The sequence below is a fragment of the Odocoileus virginianus genome, unplaced genomic scaffold (genome assembly GCF_023699985.2).
Source record: "Odocoileus virginianus isolate 20LAN1187 ecotype Illinois unplaced genomic scaffold, Ovbor_1.2 Unplaced_Contig_8, whole genome shotgun sequence".
In the NCBI taxonomy this organism is placed as follows: domain Eukaryota; kingdom Metazoa; phylum Chordata; class Mammalia; order Artiodactyla; family Cervidae; genus Odocoileus; species Odocoileus virginianus.
Genome location: NW_027224325.1, coordinates 432,783 through 453,375, shown reverse-complemented (window position 1 = coordinate 453,375; position 20,593 = coordinate 432,783). Strand labels below are relative to the sequence as shown.

Genomic DNA, 20,593 nt, shown 5'->3' with positions numbered 1-20,593 from the left:
ATTTAGGATCACGGCAAAATTACATGACAAATTACAAACCAAAAGATAGCTTGAAAGGAATTCTTAATACAAGTCTTTTCTGATCAATTACAGTTGACACTTAGATGGAAAAAGATCAGTTAGAAAAAGAGATATTTGGTTTATACCAGGCACAAAAATTTAGAAATGAATACAGGTCCACAGGATCACTATCCAGACATAGAGGCAGAGATGAAAGGATCAGTGAAGGGACCTCCTGGCATCACCAAACGGTTCCCCTGGAACCTTACCATGCAGGCACTCCGTCTGCCATCCTCAGTCTTTTCCTGTTTCACAGCTCCTGAAAAGCTACATATTTCATCCTCAGTGCCAGGTTCTTGCTTGACCTTCACTTGATCAGACTTAAAACTAAGACTGGTCTTCTCAGCAGTTCTTCCTGATGACCCACAGCTAACAAAAACAACAAATAAAGGTCACGTATGTTTGACTGCATCGTGTACATTTACATGAAACAATTATATGCAAAGTTCATTAAGTTATATGAAATGTTAATTAAAGTAAAAGCAATTTGTTAAGCTCACAGCAGATAAGGATACTTCATAATATGGTTAAGAGGAGTGTATTATAAACTCATACCATCAAATCTTAAAAAACGTTTATCAATCTTTCAGGAGACCCTAAACACATTTCATCGTCTGAGGAACCTACACTACATCATTTAGGGGATCTAGTAAATGATCACTTCCCTAGGCTACTAGTATAGTGATTGCTTCTCTAAATATAATAGAAGTTTAAATTGTTCTCTATCTCCAAACATCTAAAGGAAACATCAATAACAGTGGTCCATGAAGTGCCCTCCAAAGGAATCACTATTTCAGCTTTTGAGTCCTAATGTGAATTAATGTGAAGAGCAGACTTCACTGGAAAAGACCCTGATGCTGGGAAAGACTGAAGGCAAAAGGAGAAGAGGGCAGCAGAGGATGAGATGGTTAGATAGCATCACCAACTCAATGGATATGAATCTGAGCAAACTCTGGAGATAGTGGAGGACAGAGGAGCCTAGCATGCTACAGTCCATGGGGTTGCAAAGAGTCAAACACGACTTAGTGACTGAACAACAACCAAAGGCTAAAAGGGACAGATTCGTGACTAACCGGCTCTATCTAGATCATAGAGCAAACCACCGGCAAGAGAAGTGAATTAACTCTAAGTCTGTATCACTGCCAAAAATGAAAACCCTTTTCACTCAATTTGTACTTTTCTACTAAAAGTACTGATTATTTAAAGTGTAATTTAAAAACAAGTAAATAATATAGAATCAGTCTTCAAAATGCATATACATATAAAGAGAAAAACAAGGCATCTTAAATAAAATCCTTACTTTGCACTAAATCATTCAAATTAAAAACAAAAATCTGTCAATATTTATTAAGTTTACCTTCAGCACAATACATTCTCTCTTCCCACACTATAATATCTTAGCTCTCTGTCCACCAAAAAAGTAAAAGAAACCATGAACAATTCAGTAGCAGTGAATTCAGTAGCCCCTAGTACTCACAAGGTTGTCTTAAAGCACCATTTATTTCCCCACTAATATGACCAGGATTCCTTATACGTTTCTTGCCTCAGGCCTGAGATCAGCTATTTGTCTAAGATGAACATGTGATATCATTTCACAACAGGAAACAAGAATGTTTAAATGACTACTGGGGTTATAGCAACATAACCAAGAAAAAGTTCTGACAAGCCAAATATGGAACAATTTAATCATCAATAAAAATAACATCTATAACATTAAAATATGTAAAATATGTTTAAATATATGAGCTCATAAAGTTAATATTCATTGGTCACTGCTGGAGGGTGCTGGGAATCAACTCATTACTATTAAAATAGGTAAATACAGAGAATCAATTTATTCTGCCTTTCCAATAATCAAATAGTTGGCAGAAAATTTTTCTTTACAGAAGTATTCAAAGAAGGTATAATACAGTAATTAAAATATCATTTTCAAGCCAGAAAACACAAAGCTGAGGCACTGACAATCAATGGTTGCTGTCACAAAAAAATCTATGTTTTGTGACCCTGACAGTACACATTACCACAGTGAAGTATTATCCCCATCCCTTTCCCTCAAATCAAACCTGAACCTAATCAAACCTCCTGACCTAAATAGCAATACAGAGAAAAAAATCAAAAGGTAGTTTTTACATGAAAAGATGGGGAAATGAGGAAAACTCTTTAAGAAAAACAATACACTTCTCTTCAACAAATACAATGAGTTTGTACATGTTGATGGCAATGTATAGGACCTATCTCAATCTGATTAAACAAAAATCATTTTTAAAAAAAGTATTTATGAGAAAAATTGGGAAATATGAACATTAACTAGAGCTCTACTGATTAGAGTTAGCTACCAAATTTTTTTAGGTGTGTAATGGTTATGAAACTTTTAAATCCTTACCTTTTAAATGATATATACAGAAACAGTTCCAAATAAAATGACAAAATGTCTGAAATTTATTTAAAATAAATTTGGGGAATGGGTGGGAGTATAGAATAAATAAAGACTGGCCATAACCTGATCATTGTTGACGATGGCTGAAAAGTATATGGGAGTTCATTATAATAGTCTATTTTTCAAAATACATATTTGATTTTTCTTAATAAAAATAAAAAAGCTATTAATGTAATACTCACCTGCCTCGACTACCAGTACTAGAAGTACTAGGGGGTCTCACAGGTGTGTGAGAATTGGATAAACCTGAAAATTAATAAGTCAAAATGAATATCTATGCAGGTAAGAAAATTCAGAATTCTATCTACCCACTAGAGAATTCAAGTATTATTATAAAGCAATTCAGCAATTCTTGGAAATCAGACCTAGTCTTAGTCTGTAAGTCAAGGATTTAATGTGTAATCATTGGCAACTGTCAATCAGATTCTTTTAGCTGAGCCCAGAAAGCATTCTCAGAATCCTCTCAGAGCAACACTATTCAATCAATGGAAACTACCATATCAAGAGAAAGCTATTTGCGATCCCACCCAAAGTCATTTGATAAATATCCTACCTATATTAATTATTCTTTAAAAGTCCTGGCATACATTCATTAAACCTTAAAAATAGTATTAATCAAAAAATGTATTAAATGTGGATTTTTCATAAGATGCATCATTAAGTCTGAACTGTTCTAACTCTAGAAATAATGAGGGGGTATGTTTCAGGAAGAAACATGAAAAATACATTCCATAACCACTTCCACAGTGTCCATCTATTTCGAGCTGCTTTAATCATTCGTTCATGTGATAGGGTTAATAAAACTGGGTATCTCATGGACTTGATCGGCCACATTTTAACTGCAAACTGAAAATTCACTTGCCCTTTTTCATTTCTTGCTTTTTGAACAAATTTTCAATTTTTTCATTATTTAACAAAGTGTTTTAAACTCGAGTTGAAACCAAAGAATTCTTCAATTGACAACCTGTACTGCAAAATAGAAGGCATGGATAGTAAATACATCTACAAATCCAGCAAAAAACATAAATATAGCTGGAGGTTGAGGGAGGGGAACCTCAGATTTCTAAAGAGCATACACCACAGATACATATTATTTCAATTCATTGAAGACTGCCAACAACATTTGAAGAAAAATAATTAAAGCAATCAGGGAAAAAATATTATTATAATGGTTAAGTTTATGTCTCAACTTGACTAGAATATGGTACCCAGTTCTTCGTGGAAAGGTATTTATTAGGTTGGTGCAAACATAATTTTGGTTTTTGCATTGTTGAAATTTGCCATTTGATACTGGAATACATTCTAAATAAATGTGGTTATGTTATACATCATTTTAATGCACATTTCTCACTTTTTTTTTTTGCTAATGACTTATTACTTGCTGTTTATATTTATTTTAGACTAGGGAAATGATGTTAGACAAAAACAAAATTTAAGCAGATTTTCTTATTTGAGTTCAAAATGGGTCGTAAAGCAGCAGAGACAACTCGCAACATCAACAATGCATTTGGCCCAGGAACTGCTAACAAACATACAGTGCAGTGGTGGTTCAAGAAGTTTTGCAAAGGAGACAAGAGCCTTGAAGATGAGGAGTGTAGTGGCCGGCCATTGGAAGTTGACAACGACCAACTGAGAGTCATCATCGAAGCTGATCCTGTTCCAACTCACAAGAAGTTGCCAAAGAACTCAACATCGACCATTCTACAGTCATTCGGCATTTGAAGCAAATTGGAAAGGTGAAAAAGCTTGATAAGTAGGTGCTTCATGAGCTGACCACAAATCAAAAAAATTGTCATTTTGAAGTGTTGTTTCCTCTTATTCTATGCAACACCACCAATCATTTCTCTATCAGATTGTGATGTTGATGAAAAGTGGATTTTATACAACAGCTGGTGATGACCAGCTCAGTGGCTGGACCGAGAAGCTCCAAAGCACTTCCCAAAGCCAAACTTGCACCAAAAAAAAGGTCATGGTCACTGTTTGGTGGTCTGCTGCCGGTCTGATCCACTACAGCTTTCTGAATCCTGGCAAAACCATTACATCTGAGAAGTATACTCAGCAAATCGATGAGCTGCACCAAAAACTGCAATGCCTCAGCCAGCATCGGTCAACAGAAAGGGCCCAATTCTTCTCCACAAACCTGACCGCATGTCAGACAACCACTGCTTCAAAAGTTGGAACAAATTGGGCTACGAAGTTTTGCTTTATCCACCATATTTAGGTGACTTTTCACCAACCGACTACCACTTCTTCAAGCATCTCAACAACTTTTTGCAGGGAAAATGCTTCCACAACCAGCAGGAGGCAGAAAATGCTTTACCAAGAGTTCATTGAATCCTGAAGCACAGATTTTTATGCTACAGGAATAAACAAACTTATTTCTCATTGGCAAAAATGTGTTGATTGTAATGGTTCCTATTTTGATTAATAAAGATGTGTTTGAGCCTAGTTATAATGATTTAAAGTCAAGGTCCAAAACCGCAATTACTTTTGCATCAACATGATAGATGTTACTGACATTTAAATCAGTAGATATTGAGTAAAACATAATGAAGGTGGGTCTCTAATCAGTTGAAGACCTTAAAAGATTGAGTTCCCTAGAGCAAGAAGGAATTTTGCCTCAACTCAAGACTGGCATCAACTCTTCCCTGGGTGTCTACTCTCCTGACATGCCCAGCAGACATGCCAGCCCTAACAATCACATAAGCCAATTAATTCCTTAATCTGTCTCCTCTCTCCCCACACACACACACCCCTCTACTACTGGTCCTGTTTCTCTGGAGAACCCTAATACATACACTGAGAGATACTTTTTTTTAAGGTGTTACAGAAATGAGGTGGTACCTCAACTGACTTTACCTGATGATCCTGGAGATAGGGCAGAGGGTCCTGGGGAGGGATTCATGGTGCTTGTGGGCTGTGGGGGTAGGTGACTGCCTGAGATGTATCTACTTAGTAGATTATCTAAACTACTTGAACCAGCATCTTCCAACTAAAGAAAAAGAACAAAAAGATAAATTTGCTTTGATTAAAGCAGATAACTTATTTCATTAATATAATCATTTATACTGTTTACTAAAACAGATTATCCTATATCAGACTCAGCTTAACTGTTGCTTCCTTATCCTCCTGAAGACCCACACAATATAGTTTATGCAAATATAGCTATAATTAAAACGATTCAATAAATACCTGGCAGCTCCAGACAAAGCCCAATAACCCACTAAATCCCTTGTGTTTTACTATGAAAATAGCTCTGACACACCCTTACACTTTTGCCTTTTCTCAAGGCTGATGTAGGATCCTGTTTTCAGCATCTTTGTCCCTAGCATCCCCCTAACTTTATTTCAACATCCATGGTCGTGCCAAAATCATTCAACTAATTAGATACCTGATCATGTCCGTATCTAATTTAAAAGTTCTGAAAAGTCTATTACTCAACAGAAAGCCTTTAGCTTGAGTTATAAGGTCCCTTATTACACACAAAAAAGGAGGCATTCAACAGAAAAACTAAGACCTTTTAGCACACTGGATGCAGTAAGTTAAAAGCCAGAGGACCTGGCACTGTGACTTTAGGCTAGTTCCCAATGTGAACATCAGTTCCCTATCTTTAAACATCCCACTCACAAGGAAGAACTATGATGATGAAATGGAAAAATATTTATGTAGAAAAATAAGTAGTAGCAAAAAATATTTAATTATGAAAATTACCTTTAGAAAAATTTTACACTATTCCATATCAGAAATGGTCAAATTATTAACTAAATAATTGCTCATCTTCTTGATCTTCTTGCTTACTTACTGATCTACTTTTACCCATACCTGCCTCTTTTAATCTTCTCTTACTAGAGGCAAGATCACTTTTTAGGCAAATCTACTTCTCTTTCAAAACAGGAAACTGGGGCCTGGCGGTTAAGAATTCACCTTGCAATGTAAGGAACGACAGTTCAAACCCTGGTCCAGGAAGACCCCACATGCTGTGGAGTAGCTAAGCCATGTGCCACAACTACTGAGCCAGTGCTCTAGAGCTCCTAAGCTGCGACTACTGAGCCCACACACTGCAATGACTGAAGCCTGCGCTCCGCAACAAGAGAAGCCACTGCCACAGAGGCCCATGCACGCCACAGAGAGCAGTTCCCTCTCACCACAGCTGGAAAGCCCACGGGCAGCAATGAGGACCCACCACAGCCAAAAAAAAAGTCTTTAAAAAAAAAATCCCGAAAACTGAAGACATATTGGCACATTTACTTCTCACTCTCCTTTTCCCCTCAAAATCACACTGATTTTCAAGGCTATAAAACAGGAATGAGTGACATCAAATCTTGAAGAAAAGCTACAAATATAAACCAAGGTAGAACTGGACTGACATAACAATGATCAGAACAAAGCAGCCCACAACATACTACAGGCAAGAAAGGACTCTCCTAAAGTAAACAGCTTTCATCATAAAAACAAGCTGAACCTATCAACAAGGTGGAGGGAAGGTACCTTGACACCAAGGGTCATTTATGATAAGCCCACAGCCAACATCATACCCAACAGTGACAAGCTGAAGTGAAAGCCTCTCCTGTGAGATAAGGAACAGACAAGCAGGCCCACTCTCACTACCACCGTTCCACATGGTATTAGAAGCCTGGCCAGAGCAACCAGGTAAGAAAAGAAGTAAAACTGTCACTATTTGCAGATGACATGGTGTTATATATAGAAAACCCTAAAGACTTCACCCAAAACCTGTAAGAATAGATGAATTCAGTAAAGTTGACAAAAATCAATATATGAAAATCTGTTGCATTTCTGTACACTAATAATGATCTATCAGAAAAAGAATTTAAGAAAACAATCCCAGGGGAGTTCCTTGGATTGCCTGGTGGTTAGGATGCCAGGTTTTCACTATCACGCCCAAGATCAATTTCCTGTCAGGGAAATGAGAACCTGCAAGTCGCGTGGCATGGCCAAATAAATAAATAGAGTTTGTGCGCCGCAAAAAGAGAAGCCACCTTAACAAGAAGCCCATTCACTGCAACAAAAGAGTAGCCCCCCCCACTCACTGCAACTAAAAACTCAGCACAACCAAAAATTTAAAAAATGAATACATATAATTTTTAAGAGTACTTAAAAAATAAAATCACATGAAAAAGAATAAACACCTAGGGATAAATTTAACCAGGAGGTCAAAGATATATACACTGAAAACTGTACAACATTGATAAAAGAAACTGTAAGACACAAATAAATGGAAAGATACTCTGGGCTTGTGGATTGAAGAATACTGTTAAAATGTTCATAATAACTAAAGCAATCTTCAAATTCAGTGCAATCCCTATCAAAATTCCAATGGCATTTTTCACAGAAACAGAACAAACAATCCTACAACTTCTTTGGAACCATAAAAAAACAAATAGCCAAACCAATCTTGGGAAAGAAGAAAGTTGGAGGCATCATAGGCCAGAATTTCAAAGCCACAGTAATTAAAACAGTACGATACTGGCATAAAACCAGACATACAGATCAATGGAAAAGAATAAAGACACCAGAAATACACTCCTGCATATATGGTCAATTAATATAAGACAAAGGAACCAAGACTATACAACAAGGAAGGATAGTCTCTTCAATAAACAGTGTTGGGAAAACTGGACAGCCACATGCAAAAGAATGAAACTAGACTATTATCTTACACCATACACAGAAACCAACTCAAAGTGGATTACTCAAAGACCTGAATGTAAGACCTAGAAGAAAACATAGGCAGTAATAAGCTCCTAGACACTGATTGTGGCAATGATTTTTTGGATCTGATTCCAAAAGCAAAATTAAACAAGTGGGACTACATTCAAACTAAAGAGCTCCTGCACAACAAAGGAAATCATCAACAAAATGAAAAGGAGACATACTGAATGAAGAAAATATCCATAAATCATATATCTGATAAAGGGTTAATATCTAAACTACATAAAGAACTCACACAACTGAACAGTAAAAAAACTAAACCATCTAGGGACTTCCCTGGCAGTCCACTGATTAAGACTCTGCTTCCACTGCAAGGAATGTGGATTTGATTCTTGATCAGGGAACTAAAATCTTACATGCAACTCCCCAAAATCCAATTAAAAACTGGGCAGAGAATTTGAATAGACATTTTCCCAAAGAAGACATAGAGATGGCCAACAGGTACATGCAAAGGAGCTCAACATCATTAATCATCAGGGAAATACAAATCAAAACCACAATGAGATATCACTTCACACTAGTTAGAATGACTATTATCAAAAAGACAAGAGATACCAAGTGCTGGTAAGGATGTAGAGAAAAGGGAACCCTTGTGAACTTAGTGAGAGTGTAAATTGGTGCATTCACTATGGAAAACAGTATAGAAGTTTCTTTAAAAGTTAAAAACAGAACTATCACATGATTCAGCAATTTCACTTCTGTGTATTTACATGAAGAAAACAAAAACACTAATATTTTTCAAATTTAATTTTTTGGCCACATCAAGGCACGCAGGATCTTAGTTCCCCAACCAGGGACCAAATTTGTGCCCTCTGGAGAAGCATGGAGTCTTAAACTCTGGACCACCAGGGAAATCACCCCAAACACAAATTTGAAAACATATATGTGCCCCCATTTCACTGCAACGTTATTTATAACAACTAAGATATAAAAATAACCTTAAGTGTCCATCAATAGATGAAGAAACAAAGCTACAGATCAATGAATAAAATAGTGTGATATACGCATATACACAATGGAATAAATATTAGCCATAAAAAGGAAATCTTGTCACATGTGACAATATGAATGGCTAAGTAAAATAAATGAATGAATAAGCTAAGTGAAATAAATCAGACAAATAACATATGGTCTTAGTTATATGTGGAATTTAAAAACAAACAAAAATAGAAACAAGCTTATAAATACAGATAGATTTGTGGTTGGCAGAGGTGGTAAGTGGGTAAAAGGGATCAAAAAGTATAAACTGCCAGTTAGAAAATAAATCATGGGGAGGTAATGTACAGCATGGTGACTATTATTAATACTCTATTATATATCTGAAGATTTACTTTCTTAGCAACTTTCAAAGTCCTCCTCTCACACACACAAAATTTTTATGTATGGTGACTGATGTTAACTAGAATTACTGTGGTAATCATTTTGCAATGTATATAAATATCAAATTACTATGTTGTACAACTGAAACTAAGTCAATCATACCTTAATTTTAAAAAAAGGTAAACAGGCCTTTCTCATAAAGCCCTTTAATGTTCCAAATAAAAGGCAGAAAGTGAGAGCATGCTGTGGGCTAGCTAGAGGGATGATTAAGAGATATGAAGAGTTGTGCCTGCTCAATGGTCACTGCTACTGGCCAAGGATTCACTTGTTAAGCTGTAACTACAGGAAAAAATCCCTAGCTGTAACTAAAGTTACCTAGAGAATCTGTGAGGAGGAGCAGTTCCCAATATGGGCCACAGACAGAAGTTGAGCTATATCTCACCTAAACGTAAAGGAGTGGATAAGAGAATTCAAAACAGACATGAAAGGTCCATGTTATCTATTTCTATTGCCACTCCTTTTATACTCTCCCACCTACAGTTTGTATCTCTGGCCCTAGTGACAACCCTAGAGTTAGAAGAGTGAAAATATTAGGAAGAGGCAAACTTCAAGTACATAAAAGGGCTTCTCTGATGTCACTACAGCACCAACAGGGGAATGCCAGTGCAAGTATTTATCTCGATGTTTCATCAGGCATGTATTGAGTCACTATAACTAAAGTCACAAATCTAACTGGAAAAATATTAATTCACGTATTTATTAAACCAATGTTAGTTAAGTGTCCTTGAATAACGGCATGGAACAGGTAGGTGTTATATAAATAATTTCTAAGAATTCAAAGGAAAAAGACAATCTACAAAGGAATGTAAATAATCAATGAACTGGACTTCCCTGGTGGTCCAGTGGTTGAGAATCTGCCTGCCAATGCAGGGGACATGGGTTTGATTCCTGGTCCAAGGAGATCCCACATGCCACAGGGCAACGGAGCCCACATGCCACAACTACTGAGCCCACGGTCTACACCCTGTGTGTCCTCGTGCCTGAGAGCCTGTGCTCTTCCGCGAGAAGCCACCACAATGAGAAGTCCAAGCACCACAACTAAAGTAGCCCCCGCTCACCACAACCAGAGACAGCCCATGCAGCAAAGACGACCCAGTGCAGCCACTAATAAGTCAATAAACATTTTTAAGATCAATGAACCTAAAAAAAGATTTAAAAAAACCACACGAATTAAAGAAATATAAATGAAATCAACAAACATCATTTTTACCTATCACATTGGTAAAGATGGAAGACAACCACTATCAGAAACAGTACAGAATGGGTATTCTATAACATTTAAATTTACATATGAATACCAGAAAGACACATATGGTTTTCCCAAGACTTCATATTATCCAGTACAGTATCCAAATAAATTACTATGTCAAGTATGGAAAACTGTTTACAAAGAATTTAACACATTTACTGTTTAATAATCTAGTAATAATAATTTAACACATCTACTGTTTAATAAATCTATTCTGAACAGAATCTAATATTCACTTAACTATTCAAAAAGAATCTAGGTTCATCATATAGTCCCTCAAAGTCAAAATTACTAACACATATTACAATTCTTCTGGAGATGAATAGTAAAGTGAAATAAAAAAATAGAGAAGAAGTCTATTTAAATCAACTTCTACTCTACACTGGATAGCTGTAATGACCAGTATTAAGATGTATCAATGAACACCTGAGATTGCTTTGTATTTATTTCCTGTCTGCACTGCACAGTTAATGCTCCCTTGTCTGCTTCCTGTGTAACCTCCCCCACACTTCTTTTCACTACACCATAGAAAACTACAGGGTAGGAGAAAAAGTATGCAATTCTTCAAGAGACTAAAGGTTTACTTCTCTTCCTATTTTTGGTTGTACTTCTGTGGTAACCATCTCAAACTGCTTTAAAAACAGGTGTCAATGAGTATTTGCAAAGGAAGCATGTTAGTTGCTCAGTCATGTCCGACTCTTTGCAATCCTATGGACTGTAGCCCACCAGGCTCCTCTGTCCACAGAATTCTCCAGGCAAGAATACTGGAGTGGGTTGCCATTTCCTGGATTTTCCCGACCCAGGGATCAAACCCCCATCTTCTGCATTGCAGGCAGATTCTTTACCATCTGAGCCACAAGGGAAGCCCAGAGTATTGGCACGGATATGGAATAACTGAAATCCTCATACACGGACACTGGTGAGAATATAAAATGGTGCAGCCACTGTGAAGAGTTGGGCAGTTCCTCAAAAACTTCTATGACCCTGAAATTCCACTCCCAGAAATTTAGAAAACCGATAATCTATGTTCACAAAAACTTACACACAAATACTCATAGCAGCATTACTCCTAAGAGTCAAGAAGTGGAAACTCAAATGTCCATCAACTGATGGAAGGATGAACAAATTTGGTATATTCACAGAACAAAATATTCAGACAAAAGAAGGAATTAAGTACTGATATATGCTACAACATAGATGGATTTGGTAAACATTATGCTAAGTCAGAGATGTCAGAAACAAAAGGCCACATACTGCATAATTTCATACATACAAAATGTCCAGAATATGCAAATTCATAAGAACAAAATAAATTTGTGGTTTCTAGGGACTGGAAAAAGGGAAATGGAGAGTGACTGCAAATGGGTAGTTTCTTTTAGGGTGACGAAAATGTTCTGGAATTAGATAGTGGTGATGGTTGTACAATCTTGTGAATATACCAAGAACCACGGACTATACTGTCCATTTCTTAAAAGTTGGATTTCATGGTATGAGAATTATATCTAAATTTTTCAGAGCAGACAATACTTTAATAAAACAGTAAATAAAAATAAAGTTAGGCCATATGTCTGCAGGGAAGAAAAATTTCATAACAGAAAACATGGATCCTGTTCTTCCTATCACACTTAGAAAAACTAAAGATGGGAAGGGATATATGCTGGAACTTCTTGTCTTGATTTCAAAGCTCCTGCGCAAGGTAACAAGAAAAGTCTAATAAGGGCTTATTTGCCTTATGATACCCAGGCTTTTCAAAAATGTGGAGCATCCATCCTTCCTTCATCTGTTCTCTGTTAGAGTGGCCCTAGAAAATTATGTTAAGTTTGACATTAGCAACTTTCTTTCCCTTTGAAAGTTTCTTAAGAATTGGAACCAAGTCTTGTTTCCTTTTATCTTCAGCATGCAATGAGTGCTTGAACGACTCCTTTAACACTGTACCTACCTATCCCTGGTTGCCCAGAGCCCCTCAATACTCTACTTTTCCACACCTACAATCCCAAACCATCTCCCTGCTATCTCTATGGACAGCAGTGGGAGAGAAATGGATTTCTAATCAGGTGCTAGGCTTTGAAATGCAACTTACCATTTACTGGGTGACTCTGAGAAGTAACTAACCTCTCTCTCTCTTTCATGACATAGAGATACTACAGATACCATATGAGATGATTTCAAGCATTAAACTGAAAATTTATAAATTATAAGCTTACAACTTACAAATTTTATTTTTTATTGATATATTCCAAAATTCTATACTGTACAGTCCAGTACTCTCAACACTACTACACCTACCAATCACTTAGGCAAAAGATTTCTCCTATTACCAGGGAATCAATCAGATTAAGAGAATTGACAAGTTAGTGATTCTGAAACAATTCTGAAGTTATGGAAACAACCTTTAAAACTAATACTATAAATCCACTAAATACATAATACTAAACTGCAGCCACGAGAGTCACAGGTCCTAATGTTTGAGTGATTTCACTGCTCCTTGCTCCCACAGTGACCCTTGACTCTGAATAACTCATACTATACATGAGATGACTCAATACAACCTTCAAGTTTTATATTTCATTTTCTAAAAATGCTTTTAATTCAAATACCCTTATAAAATTTTAGGAGGCACCAAATGACATTTTTCTTCAGAAAAATAGGTGAAAGGGACACAACAGCTCAGAGACTCATCCTGCCCATCTTCTACTCCTCACTATTACTTCCTCTCTCAGTACCACCCCTGTACATGCCTGATATCTAAACCTTCCAACCTCCTTTCTCAGTTGAACCTATTTGCATAAGTCTCTTTTGCACCTAACAGAAGATTCCCAAAAATTTAATTTATTTTGGTCCTGGGTCTTCTCGCTGGATCTAAACCTTCTCTCTGGATCTAATGAAGCAAAAGTGCTGCATTAAACACTAGGTTTGCCTGTTGGTAGATGATAGATAAGCAAAGCTGACGCCCTGTAGCTTTAAAATATTGAGAAGTACTAGGTCTAGCACATGTAAATTTTTAAAATTCATATTTAGACCAAATTTTTTTGAAATTTCAAAAGAAACACTGCAGCTGAATTAAAAAAAAAATACAAAAGCAACCAGAAATATATACTCAACTCCTTAATTAACACAAGGTTTTAAATCTCTCATTCAACTTAAATACAAACCTGTATAGGTGGAATATCTGGCAGCGATGGAAGGTTTTCTGGATTGGTAACTGAGGGAATTAGTTCTATTGCTGTAACAGATGGGCTGGTGGGGCCTCGATTTGCGTTCGCCATAGTAGCTGTAGTTGGGCTGGTTGGATTGACTGGGTTGTTATGGACTGACACAACAGGAAAGGGTCCAGCATGCCCTGGGTTTGAATGCTGTTAGGAAAAGAAGATGTTATCATTACTTGGTCTGCCAGGATGGCCTAATATGAGCAGTATCTTGACAACAATTTTCAGTTTAATAAAGATACACAAATTCAGTGTTTGATACCTGTGGCTGAGAGACAAAGTAGGCCCTCTCAAACTTACACAGGAAAAATAAAATTCAAATTTAGCCATTTCATTTTCTGTCCTTTTTTTTTCATTTTCTGTACATTTTTGTATAGTATTTAGGAAAAAAACAAAAACTTGCCAATAATTGTACCCTGTCAGTCTGGTGATATGATTTTACTTGAGAACAAAGATATATAAAAATAGATGATCTGGAAGTCCCTAAAGTTTTCAATCATCAGACACAGAAAACCTCTGTTCTGTCTATATTTCACTGACACTTTGGTCTTTTAGCAAATAAAAATAATTGTTATTGTGTAACTAATATGGTAGAATGACAAATTTACAAATGGAAAGCTGGTTATCAATTCCTAACTCTTAATTCTGTGTGACTTTAGGCAAAATCACAATCTTGGTAATTTAGAAATGTGGATAAGGACAAATGAAAATGGACACCTGTCTTTCTGAAGGTTGTTATGAGGATCATTTAAGATAACATATAAAATTTAGAGAAGAGCTAACACCCATCCTACTCAAACTCTTCCAGAAAACTGCAGAGTAAGGTAAACTGCGAAACTCATTCTATGAGGCCACCATCACCCTAACACCAGAACTAGACAAAGATCCCACAAAAAAAGAAAACTACAGGCTAATATCACTGATGAACATAGATGCAAAAATCCTTAACAAAATTCTCGCAAACAGAATCCAACAACATATTAAAAAGATCATACATCGCGACCAAGTGAACTCTATCCCAGGGATGCAAGGATTCTTCAATATCCACAAATCAATTAATATGATACACATTAACACACTGAAAGATAAAAACCATATGATTATCTCAAAAGATTCAGAGAAAGCCTTTGACAAAATTCAATATTCATTTATGATAAAAAAAACCCTCCAGAAAGCCCACATGGAAGGAACATACCTCAACATAATAAAAGCCATATATGATAAACCCACAGCAAACATTATCCTCAATGGTGAAAAACTGAAAGCATTTCCCCTAAAGTCAGGAACAAGACAAGGGTGCCCACTCTCACCACTACTATTCAACATAGTTTTGGAAGTTTTAGCCACAGCAATCAGAGAAGAAAAAGAAATAAAAGGAATCCAGATTGGAAAAGAAGTAAGTAAAACTTTCACTGTTTGCAGATGACATGATCCTCTACATAGAAAACCCTAAAGACACCACCAGAAAATTATTAAAGCTAATAAATGAATATAGTAAAGTTGCAGGATATAAAATTAACACACAGAAATCCCTTGCATTCCTATATACTAACAATGAGAAAACAGAGAAATTAAAGAAATAATTCCATTCACCATTGTGACAAAAAGAATAAAATACTTAGGAATAAATCTACCTAAAGAAACAAAAGACCTATATACAGAAAACTATAAAACACTGATGAAAGAAATCAAAGATGACACAAATAGATGGAGAAATATACCATGTTCATGGATCAGAAGAATCAATATAGTGAAAATGAGTATACTACCCAAAGCAATCTACAGATTCAATGCAATCCCTATCAAGCTACCAATGGTATTTTTCAGAGAACTAGAACAAATAATTTCACAATTTGTATGGAAATACAAAAAACCTCAAATAGCCAAAGCAATCTTGAGAAAGAAGAATGGAACTGGAGGAATCAACCTACCTGACTTCAGACTATACTACAAAGCTACAGTCATTAAGACAGTATGGTACTGGCACAAAGACAATATATATCAATGGAACAAAATAGAAAGCCCAGAGATAAATCCACACACCTATGGACACCTTATCTTTGACAAAGAGGCAAGAATATACAATGGAGAAAAGACAATCTCTTTAACAAGTGGTGCTGGGAAAACTGGTCAACCACTTGTAAAAGAATAAAACTAGAACACTTTCTAACACCATACACAAAAATAAGCTCAAAATGGATTAAAGATCTAAATGAAAGACCAAAAACTATAAAACTCCTAGAGGAAAACATAGGCGAAACACTCTCTTGACATAAATCACAGCAGGATCCTCTATGACCCACCTCCCAGAGTAACGGAAATAAAAGCAAAAACAAACAAATGGGACCTAATGAAACTTAAAGCTTTTGCACAACAAAGGAAACTATAAGCAAGGTGAAAAGACAGCCTTCAGAATGGGAGAAAATAATAGCAAACAAAGCAACTGACAAAGAATTAATCTCAAAAATATACAAGCAGCTCATGCAGCTCAATTCCAGAAAAATAAACGACCCAATCAAAAAAATGGGCCAAAGAACTAAACAGACATTTCTCCAAAGAAGATATACAGATAGCTAACAAACACATGAAAAGATCCTCAACATCACTCATTATCAGAGAAATGAAAATTAAAACCTCAATGAAGTACCATCTCATGCTGGTCAGAATGGCTGCTATCCCAAAGTCTACAAGCAATAAATGCTGGAGAGGGTGCAGAGAAAAGGCAACCCTCTTACACTATTGGTGGGAATGCAAACTAGTACAGCCACTATGGAGAACAGTGTGGAGATTCCTTAAAAAACTGTAAACAGAACTCCCATACGACCCAGCAATCCCACTGCTGGGCATACATACCGAGGAAACCAGAATTCAAAGAGACACTTGTGCCCCAATGTTCATCACAGCACTGTTTACAATAGCTAGGACATGGAAGCAACCTAGATGTCCATGGGCAGACGAATGGATAAGCAGCCATGGTGCATATGCACAATGGAATATTACTCAGCTATTAAAAAGAATGCATTTGAATCAGTTCTAATGAGGTGGATGAAACTGGAGCCTATTATACAGAGTGAAGTAAGTCAGAAAGAAAAACACCAATACAGTATATTAACACATATATATGGAATTTAGAAAGATGGTAACGATGACCCTATATGCGAGACAGCAAAAGAGACACAGATGTAAAGAACAGACTTTTGGACTCTGTGGGAGAAGGCGAAGGTGGGATGATTTGAGAGAATAGCATTGAAACATATATATTATCATATGTGAAATAGATCGCCAGTCCAGGTTTGATGCATGAGACAGGGCACTCAGGGCCAGTGCACTGGGATGACCCTGAGGGATGGGATGGGGAGGGAGGTGGGAGGGGGGTTCAGGATGGGGGACACATGTACACCCACGGCTGATTCATGTCAATGTATGGCAAAAACCACTACAATATTGTAAAGTAATTAGCCTCTAATTAAAATAAATAAATTAACTTAAAAAAAAAAGCTAAGGTTTTTCCAGTAGTCATATACAGATGTGAGAGTTGGACTATAAAGAAAGCTGAGCACAGAAGAATTGATGCTTTTGAACTGTGGTGTTGGAGAAGACTCTTGAGAGTCCCTTGGACTGCAAGGAGATCAAACCAGTCAATCCTAAAGGAAATCAGCCCTGAATATTCATTGGAAGGACTGATGCTGAAGCTGAAACTCCAATACTTTGGCCACCTGATGCCAAGAACTGACTCACTGGAAAAGACCCTGATGCTGGGAAGATTAAAGGCAGGAGACAGAGACAACAGAGGATGAGCTGGTTGGATGGCATCACTGACTTGATTGGAAAAGAGATTGAGCAAGTTTCGGGAGTTGGTGATGGACAGGGAAGCCTGGCGTGCTGCAGTCCATGGGGTCGCAAAGAGTCAAATACGACTGAATGAACTGAACTGACATACAAAATAAACAAGCTACAAGGATATACTGTATAGCACAGGGAATATAACTAATATTTCATAACTATAAATGAAGTATAATCTTTGAAAATTTTGAGTCACTATATTGCACACCTGAAACACATACTATTGAAAATCAACTATATCTCAATTAAAAAACAAAACAAAATATTTGCAGCAGGTTTCTGATATATTTTCTCAGGATAAAGAAAGTTTCTTCTATTCAGTTTACAAGATTACCATGAATTATTACTAACTTTTATCAGATACCTTTCTGATCCGTTGAGATGATCCTTAATGTGGTGATTTAAACTAATAGAGTTGTTTAATGTTCTTGTTTTCTCAAGATAAATTTAACTATGTGTGATAAACATACATATATATGTGTTATGTTAAAAAAAAGATAACAGATTAAAATCTTTGGGAAATAACTTAGTATACACATATAAATCATCTGAAATATTTTAAAACTTAAAACTCTAACAGTCAGTGGTTTCTGTGGGACCCAAAGTCTAAGGACAATGTTCTAAGACGGCTGGTCTGATTCTGTAGCTTCTGCACATTCTAAAGGGTGTACCTGCCTCCCGGTAGTATTTAAAGGCTTTCCAAAAACTAAGGGGTCATTGTGTATGTGAATACTTTTAAGGAAATTAAAATCTAGATAGTCAACCTTCATATATACATTTTTTCTGAAGAAAACCCAATTTACTTAAGAATGTACCATGGTCTATGAATTTTTTCCAACTATTTCTTTCAAAACTGTCCTTCTCCAAAAAAAAATGTTAACACAGGACATCTCTAACTCAACCATAATCTAATCCAGCATATCACCCCAGCATAAAACAAAAAACAAAACCAAAAAAAACCCTGAAGAGATAGGCAAATGTACAGTTGAAAATAAAGGCATAAATCAGCGGAGAAAGTGTCCTGCTCTAAAACCTGGGTAACAAATCTTTGGATTGAGTTCTGATACTTAATGATCAACAAAAATGACAAAAGGCCTAAAGAAGTTGTCAACTGATAAATCAATGTTAAATTCTGACTTACTCTTAACAGTAAAAGGTAACAGACATACAAATATGCATAAACGAATAGGAAAGGAAAAAGGCTCCATCGCATAAAGAAATGTATCTCTCAAAGAATTTAACTTTTGTTCCCTAATATTCTTAAACCATGTAAATATGCATCTTAAGCTGTATAGGAATAATTGTAATGAAAATCTGGTCTAAAGAAAAAGTATTAATGCTTGATAATAGCATTATAAACAGAAATCAGAATTTTAAAATCAAAAGATATCTTTCCAGCAGAAAACAACAAACTGATTCACAAGTCTATCAAACATAAATATATTAAGATAAAATTTTATAAAAGTAGATGATAAATTCAAGTCCAAGGAGAAAAAAGTATGTAATTTTGACTTTCAAAAAATAACTTGCTAAGATAAAGAAATATTGTATGATATCCCTTATATGTGGAATCTAAAAAAAATAATACAAATGAACTTATTTATAAAACAGAAACAGATTCACAGACTTAGAAAACAAACTTAAGGTTACCATGAGGGAACAATGGGGGCAAGGGATAGTTAGGGAGTGTTGGACCGACATGTACACACTGCTGTATTTAAAATGAATAACCAACAAGGTCCTACTGTGTATAGCACAGGGAACTCTGTTCAATGTTATGTGGCAGCCTGGATGGGAGAGGAATTTATGGGAGAATGGAGACACGTATATATATGGCTGAGTCCCTTTGCTATCCACCCAAAACTATCACAACACTGTAAATAGGCTACAATCCAAGAGAAAATAAAAGTTTAAGAAAACAACAACAACAAAAAAACAATCTGCTACAGTACTTGGAGTAATATCCACTCCAGTGGATCCACTTACAAAAATAATGCAAGGGTTTAACTTTGTAATGTCAGTATTTATAATATGGTAGACAGTAAGTCCTTTGCAACTATTTAAACTTGTAATGGAAGTTTTAAATGTCAACCTTCAAATGTGAGGTATTATAGTATGTATTTTTCAAGTCTTTCAGAGGTAATTGAGCCAAAAAGTTGGGAGGACCACTTCTCTAGGATGGTATTTGTGCAACTTCCGTATGCAGGTCCATCTAAATCAGTACAAGTTCACATACTTCTGAGTACTCCCTTCATGTAAATTCTGATTCAATGGATATGGCTCAGAGTGTATTTATGACAAGGTGCCCAAGTAATTCTCAGGGCCTTTTAATCATACTTTGAGAAACATCACTCTAACAATGATAAATGACTTTTATGTATAATTAGAAATCCTATGTAAAAGTAATCATACCTCCTATACAATCTACTATTCATGCAAAGATTAGAAAGAAAACATGCCTCTCTAGACACAAGAGTAGGCATATCCATCCTAAAATAAACAACACTGAGTAAAGAGAGGAATAAAAAAGTCAAAATGTCACATTAAAAGAGAAGAACAATTTCAAGAAACTAAAGTTTTATTCTTAATTTTACCATTACCTCTAGGAACTCTGGGTAAACAACAAGCTCCTTTATTTTTTACTTCTGTAAAATGAATCGGTTGGACTAAATAAGGGATGCTCAACAC

At 36.0% G+C, this 20,593-nt stretch overlaps 1 protein-coding gene across 3 annotated transcripts in view; it reads right to left on the bottom strand.

Annotated features, from left to right (window-relative positions):
• The window catches only part of TRIM33 (tripartite motif containing 33), a 141,887-nt gene that overhangs the window by 13,356 nt on the left and 107,938 nt on the right, over positions 1–20,593 (bottom strand). For all 3 annotated transcript variants that reach the window (XM_020908277.2, XM_020908288.2, XM_070463877.1), the window contains exons 11-14: positions 14,009–14,209; positions 5,357–5,489; positions 2,680–2,743; positions 270–429 (exon numbers count right to left, since the gene is read on the bottom strand). In XM_020908277.2, coding sequence (XP_020763936.1) covers positions 270–429; positions 2,680–2,743; positions 5,357–5,489; positions 14,009–14,209 — 558 coding nt within the window. The remainder of the gene's footprint in view (positions 1–269; positions 430–2,679; positions 2,744–5,356; positions 5,490–14,008; positions 14,210–20,593) is intronic.